Source organism: Portunus trituberculatus, chromosome 19, assembly GCF_017591435.1.
Source record: "Portunus trituberculatus isolate SZX2019 chromosome 19, ASM1759143v1, whole genome shotgun sequence".
In the NCBI taxonomy this organism is placed as follows: domain Eukaryota; kingdom Metazoa; phylum Arthropoda; class Malacostraca; order Decapoda; family Portunidae; genus Portunus; species Portunus trituberculatus.
The window spans coordinates 10,625,938-10,633,437 of NC_059273.1; the positions used below are offsets into that span (position 1 = coordinate 10,625,938).

At 38.7% G+C, this 7,500-nt stretch overlaps 1 protein-coding gene across 1 annotated transcript in view; it reads right to left on the reverse strand.

Moving 5' to 3' along the window:
* The window catches only part of LOC123506355 (prominin-1-like), a 120,007-nt gene that overhangs the window by 24,730 nt on the left and 87,777 nt on the right, over positions 1-7,500 (reverse strand). The window contains 2 exon segments of the mRNA XM_045258384.1: positions 3,852-4,016; positions 4,409-4,475. Of these exon segments, the coding sequence (XP_045114319.1) occupies positions 3,852-4,016; positions 4,409-4,475 (232 nt within the window).

Genomic DNA, 7,500 nt, shown 5'->3' on the forward strand with positions numbered 1-7,500 from the left:
TGCCCTCTCGACATTCTTCCATTCCACATACACAGATCTTCCCTATCCATTTTTTCCATGCCAATCATCACTCTGTATATTGCTATCAGGTCTCCCCTTTCTCTTCTGTTTTCCAGGGTTGGAAGTTGCATTCTTTTCAGTCTGTCTTCATAAGTCAAATCTCTTAAGTCAGGCACCATTTTTGTTGCAGCCCTCTGTACTTTCTCTAGTTTCCTTATGTGTTTCTTTAAGTTCGAGCCCACTGTATTGTTGCATATTCAAGCCTCGGTCTTATCATTGCAGTAATTATTTTCTTCATCATTTCTTCATCTAAATATACGAACGCCACTCTTATGTTCCTCAATAAGTTCAATACTTCTCCAATTATTTTGTTTATATGTCTCTCTGGCGATAGGTCATTGGTAATTGTCACCCCAAGGTCTTTTTCTTCATGACTGGTTTTATGTCTTCATTTCCTATCTTGTACATACTCCTGATTCTTCTTTCACTCTTGCCAAACTCTATTTTCTTGCATTTTGTCGTGTTGAACTCCATTTGCCATGTACAGCTCCATTTCCATATTCTGTCCAAGTCTTCCTGGAGTAGTTCGCAATCTTTGTCACATCTCACTTTTCTTAACAATTTTGCATCGTCTGCAAATAGGCTCACATAACTGGACACCCCATCCACCATGTCATTTATGTAGACTGCGAACATTACTGGTGCCAACACTGATCCCTGTGGAACTCCACTCTCCACCAATCCCCATTCTGATGGTCTGTCCTTAATTATTGTTCTCATTTCTCTTCCTACCAAAAGTCTTCCATCCATTTTAGTAAACTGCCATGCACTCCTCCTACCATTTCAAGTTTCCAGATCAGTCTCTGGTGTGGTACCTTATCAAAGGCCTTTTTTAAATCCAGATATATTCCATCAGCCCAACCATCTCTTTCCTGTATTACATCTATCACCCTCGAATAGTAACATATCAGGTTTGTCGTGCATGAACGCCCTTTTCTAAAACCAAATTGACACTCACAAAGTATGTCATTTTTCTCCAAGAAGTCTGTCCATCTATTCTTCACCACCCTCTCACACATCTTAGCTACCACACTTGTAAGTGACACTGGTCTATAGTTCAATGGGTCTCTCTTGTTACCTGATTTATAGATTGGGACAATGTTAGCTCTTTTCCAGTCTTGGGGCACTACACCTTCCCTTAATGAGGCATCAATTACTTCACAAACTTTTTCTGCCAATTGCTCCTGCATTCTCTTAAAATCCATCCTGATACCCCATCAGGTCCCACAGCTTTTCTCACTTCTAAACTCCCCATCATGTTCTTGATCTCCTCCACAGTTACTTGAAACTCCTTCATAATCCCTTTCTGTTCCATTACCAGTGGTTTGTCAAAAGCAGTCTCCTTTGTGAATACCTTCCGAAAGCATCCATTCATAGCCTCTGCCATTTCCTGGGATCTTCACTGCATACTCCATTTACTTCTAAACTTTCAATACTTTCTCTATTTTTGATGTTGTTGTTCACATGTCTGTAAAAAGCCTTGGTTGGTCTTTACATTTATCAATTATATCCTTTTCTTGTTTCTTTCTTTCTTCTCTTCTAATCAACACATATTCATTTCTTGCTCTTTTGTAACTTTCCCACTGCTTAATCCGTCTTTTCCTTCTCCACCTCTTCCATGCATCCTCTTTTCTTGTTCTAGCCTTTTCACATCTATCGTTAAACCAGTCCTGCTTTCCAACTTCTCTATGTTGTCTTATTGGTACAAATTTTTCTCACCTTCTTTGTATATTTTTATAAATTCCTTCCACTTTTCATTTGCTCCTTAGCACTCTTGAATTTCATCCAATTTGTCTCTTGAAAGAATTTCTTTAGGTTTCCAAAATCTGTCTTGGCATAATTCCATCTTCCCACTTTATATTCTTCATTTCTTCTAGATTTCTCTTCGTCTATCACCTTGAACTCCAAAACTGCATGATCACTCTTTGCTAAAGGGCACTCCACCCTCATCTCCTCAATGACCATTGGCTCTGTACTAAAGACCAAGTCCAGTCTTGACGATGCTCCCTCTCCTCCAAACCTAGTATCTTCTTTGACCCACTGAGTTAACACATTTTCCATTGCCAGTGTCAATAGTGTATTTCCCCATGTTGTCTCTGATCCTTCCATTGACCAGTCCTCCCAACACACCTCTTTACAATTAAAATCTCCCATCATTATAGTTCGTTCACAGCCACCCAACATTTCTTCCAGACATGTTCCTGTATCACTTATCATTTCTTCATATTCCTGTACTGACCATGCATTTGTCTTAGGTGGTACGTACACCACTATGTAGTGCCTCTTTTTCCTTCATTAGTTTCTGCTCTGATCTTTAGCACTTCTGCCTTTCCCATACCTTTTTCACTTGATCCACCTTTATATCTTTTTAACCAGCAACATCACTCCTCCTCCCATCTTACCTACTCTATTTCTTTTCCAAACATTATATTTCCTTCTCCAACCTTCATCAGGTCTTCTCCCTCTCTCAGTTTTGTTTCAGTAAGACCCACAATATCTGGGTTCTTGTCCCTCAAGTAATCGTTGAGTTCTAAAATCCCGATATCACTCCATTTATGTTGGAATACATTACATTTCGCTCATATGTAAGTTTCTTTAGTCCTTTCTTGCTGTACTTTTCTGGGTTATGAACCACTTCCTCAGTCTCATATCCAAGATTCTCCAGAAAAACTCTTTCTTCTCCTCTTCTGTCCTCTCTTCATTTTTTCAAAGCCTCCTTTCTCAACTCATTTAACATTTCTCTTTCCTTTTCACCGAGATCTCTTCTCAACCAAATCTTCCTTGTTGTTTCCTGCTGGGCTAGCCTCCATGACTTCTCCACCAATTCATCTACATCCTTTTGTGACTTAAGTTTGATTCTTATTGGCCTCATACCTTCTCTTGTGAACTTTCCAATTCTATGGAAGTCCTCTATTTCTTGTACTAGGTCTTTTCCTCCTCCTGCACCACATTAATGATATTATTTATCACCTTTTTATGTTTTCTCTCTCTCCATTTTACTCGGTGTCTTATCCTCCTCCACACCAAATATCACCACACATCTCTTTTTGTCTACAGTTTCCCTCACCAATGTCTCATTTGACTTAATAACCTTCACCACTTTCTCAGCTATCTTCTCTTCTATGATCTGTTGATCTATAATTTCAGCAAGGCCCAAAGTTTTCTCCCCTGACTCTTTGATTTCCTTTTCCAGACTTGCAACTTTGTAATTTACCTCCTTTCTTTCCACTTCCTGACTTTTTTTCCATTCAGCCTGCTTCTCCATCACTTTTCCTAGAGATTCTCCACATTTTTCGCAATTCACTTTAATTAGCTTAACTTCCTCTTTCAGTGCTGCATTTTCCTTCTTCATATCGGCACAGTCTCTCTTTACATTGTCATAACTCGTTTCCAGGCCCTCATACTTTTCAAACAGTTTTTCAATTTTACCTTCTAACTCCAGAATTTTCTTCACATAAGCGCTCTTCTCCATTATTCCTTGAAACCCTGTGAAGTCTGATTCATCTTTCGAGTTCACGGCCGCCATGTTGCTCAGATGTAAACAAACCAGCTGATGGCTCAAACGCAGGCTACAGTTTATATTTACCTTCACTGGACATTATTTTGCTAATCAACAGTTAACATGACTATATGGAGACGGGACAAACATTACCAGCTCCTTTCCCACCTTGGTTACTCTTAGGTAACTGTAGAATTATAGATGATTGCTCTGGAGCTCAGCGACCACCTCCGCCATCGACGATGTCCCGTGTGTGTTTGTGTGTGTGTGTGTGTGTGTGTGTGTGACTAACCGCTGCGCAGGTTGGAGGTCTGGTCCTGCAGCTGGATGGTGGTGTTCTTGATCTCCCCAAGGTCCTGCTTGATCACTGAGAGGCTGGAGGCAATGGCTGTCAAGTTGTCAATAGCAACAGCCTTGGTCACCCTCGCCAGTTCACTCTTCACCAGCTCTCCACTACCTGAGGACACCAAGCATCACCACTGCAGCACACTATTCACACCATCAGGGAAGGAACAAACATTCCCACACCCACACCAATTCATTCACACCATAAAAAAAAATCACTCATTCCCATATTCACACCAATGACCACATTCACACCTTCAGCCATGTAATGAACAACTTTTTATTATTTTTACGTGGGAGTAGAACTGACAAAGAACAACAAAAACTGCAAATAAAAAAGAGGTTCTCAAGAGTGTTTATAATATCAAAAATGTAGAAAAATTTGTTAATCTGTTGCTATAACCATAGAAACACTCTTAGAAACCCATATAACTTCAATTAGACCCTTTTGAAAGTAGTTGAGGGCCTCAAAGAAGAACAGAAAATGGTGGGCAGGATACTTACTGTCCAGCTTGTTGTACAGAACACTCTCCAGTTCCCTGTAGTTCCTCACCAGCAAGTTCTGCACCTCCTGCAATATAAAAAGAACATCAATCAAACCTCAATGCTCCACAAATATTATCCACAAAACAAGTAAATATAGAAAAGATTTTTGAAAGGCAATATTTTTGTGATTTTGTGAGAGAGCTAAATAGAAGTAGGTGGAGGAGGAGGAGGAGGAGGAAGAGGGACAAATGAACCACAAGAGGGAAGATTATGAGAGAGATGAGGGTGTGGGAAAGCCAAAGAAGAGATGATATAATGCAGGTGTGTTACAGAGGGAAAGAAATGAGAAGAGTAAATGAGACAACAATTAATTGAACAGTGAGGGTGGATCTGAGGTAGGTGGAGAGAGGATGACAATGAAATGTAGCAGAAAGGACACATGAGGGTGTGGGAAGGATAAAGAGTATGAGAATAGTGATATAGTGATAGAGAGGGATGGCACAAAGAGGAGTAAAGGGGATAACCTCTAATTGAATAGTGAAGGAGATGTGAGGCATGTGAAGAGAGTAGGACACAATGAAATAAGGCGGGAATGAATGAGAAGGAAAAAAATTACCAAGGGAAATGAGATATGTGATTACTGACATTATATTATGAGGGAAAACATCATTGAGCTGTGCAAACAAGGGGTACAGTAAAGTGTAGTAAGAAACACCATAGTGAGAATTAATGTGAGAGAAAACAGAGGTGGACAACAAGTATAAGTGAGATGAGATTACTGACACAAAACACTTATCGCATGAGAAACAAATATACTGTAATCCTATGAGACAGAACAAAGAAGTTTTAATAAAAAAACCACAAACATGGAATACAGATCAGACAAATTCCAGGAAGAAAAAAAAAACAAAAACAAAGCACAGAACAGACACAGAAATGAGAGATATGAGATTACAGACACAAAACACTTACATCACAAGAAGCAAAAACAAAGACCACTAAACAAACAAGAACACAAGCATAGAATATAAATCAGGCAAACTCTGGGAAGAAAAACAAGGCAGAGAGAAGACAAGGAAACAAGAGAGGCAGGAAACTAGCAACACAGGACATCACATATGAGGCAGGAAGTTCACAATGGTACCTCATATCATTCCTCAAGTGTACCATAAGTGCTGAAAACAAACCCCACTAAGAAGTTATCAGCCCCAAGGATCTGAGAGGCTGGCACGGAACTGAGATGAGGGAACAGAGTCAGCATGATGCTCTCCCTGATTAGTGAAGGTACACTGAGGGAGAGGTGAAAGGTGACTGGGGAGAGAATCGGTTGCTATAGGGACGGGAGAAGATGACATGACAGAGGAGAGGATACGGTGCCAACTGGATGAAGAAGGAATATGATAGTAACAAAAACTGAATAAAAATACAGTGCCAAATGGATGAAGAAGGGAGAGCAGAGTAGCAAATATTGAATAAAAAAAAAAAAAAAAAAAAAAAAAAGGACATGAATCTGGGAAAATACAGAGATTGGATTCACAGTAAATGGAGAAACGTAAAAAAAAAAAAAAAAAAAAAAAAAAAAGGGATTAAAACCCATTGGAAAATATCAAACAAGAGATTAAAGGAGATAGAAACACAAATGCAGTATAAAAGAACAACACAATACAAACATGATACAAAAAGAATAATAGTGGTGAGATATGTGGAATAAAACAATAAGAGCAAGACGTTGAAGTTCATAAGAAAAGCAAGCAAAATGACCACGACAGCACAAAGAGTATGATAAAGAAGGAAGGTGAGACTGAAAAAAGTGAATAAACAAAGGAATGATTAAAAAAAGAAAAAGGAAAATTGCAAAAAGAGAATGAAAATAAAATAGAAACACAAGAAAAGAACTTCAAACTGATAAAAAAAAGAAAGCCAACAAAAAGAATGAACACCAAAAGCAAGAGGAAAGCCTTACGATAAAAAAGAGAAAAGATAAGAGGGAATGGAGAAAGTACCAAAAAAAAGAAATTAGGGAGAGAAAGAACAGACACTGAGAGAGGAGACCAGCTTATGGGGAAAGAAATGTTATGTGCAAGGGGACGAAGGGCTATAGAAATCCTCAGAAAAAGAAGATGAGGACAGGAAAGGGATCTGGAGGAGGGACTGCAGAGGAAACAGAAGGGAGTCTGGGTGACCAAGGAGCACACTGGAGGAGCTGAAGGAAAGGAGTGGGTACAGAATGCATATGGAGGACCAAACAAACTTTCCCTTTCATATGCAATGGAGGAAGAGAGGAAAATGATGAAAAGCATGGATGGAGAAAGAGGAGAAGAAGGAGTAGGATAAAAAAAAAAAAAAATAGATACTGTAGGGTGGACAGGATAATGAAAAAGGAGATAAAGGACTGAGAAGAAAATGATAAAGGGTATGGATAAAGGATAAGTGAAGAATGTGTAAGAGTAGAAGCAACAAGATGGAAAGGAGATTAAATAAAAACTGTGAAGAAGTAAAATGGAAGAGAGATAAAATGGAAACTACATGGAAGGAAATAGGTAGCAAAATTGTGAAAAAAAGACATAGAGGAGAAGGATAAAGAACATGGACATAAGGTGGAGAAAAAAAAAAACTGAAAATTCTTAAAAAGTAGGACAAACAAGGGAAATACGTAGTGATAAACAGCAAGAGAATAAATAATAAAGGAGAAAACAACAACAACAACAACAACAAAAAAAGCGACAATGAATAGAAATAAGATAATGTTACAAGAGCAATACTAATAACAAATGCATGGGAAAATTTATGCAGAATTCAAAAACAGAAAAAAAAACAGGAACCTGAAAAAAATATAAAAGAAATGGAAGCAAAATGAAAGGAGAAAGGTTAAAAAGGGATTGAAACTCATTGGAAAAACATTAAACAAGGGATTATAAGAGAGAGAAAAACAAATACAAAAGCAAGAAAGAGGCAGTGAGAATTCCAGAACGAGGCAGGAATGGACAAAGAAAGCAAATACAAAGACAGAATGAGAGGGAAAGAAAAATAAAGAGGAGGAGGAGGAGGAGGAGGAGGAGGAGGAGGAGGAGGAGGAGTAATGTGCTGGAACAAAAGTGTGTAAAGGAGAA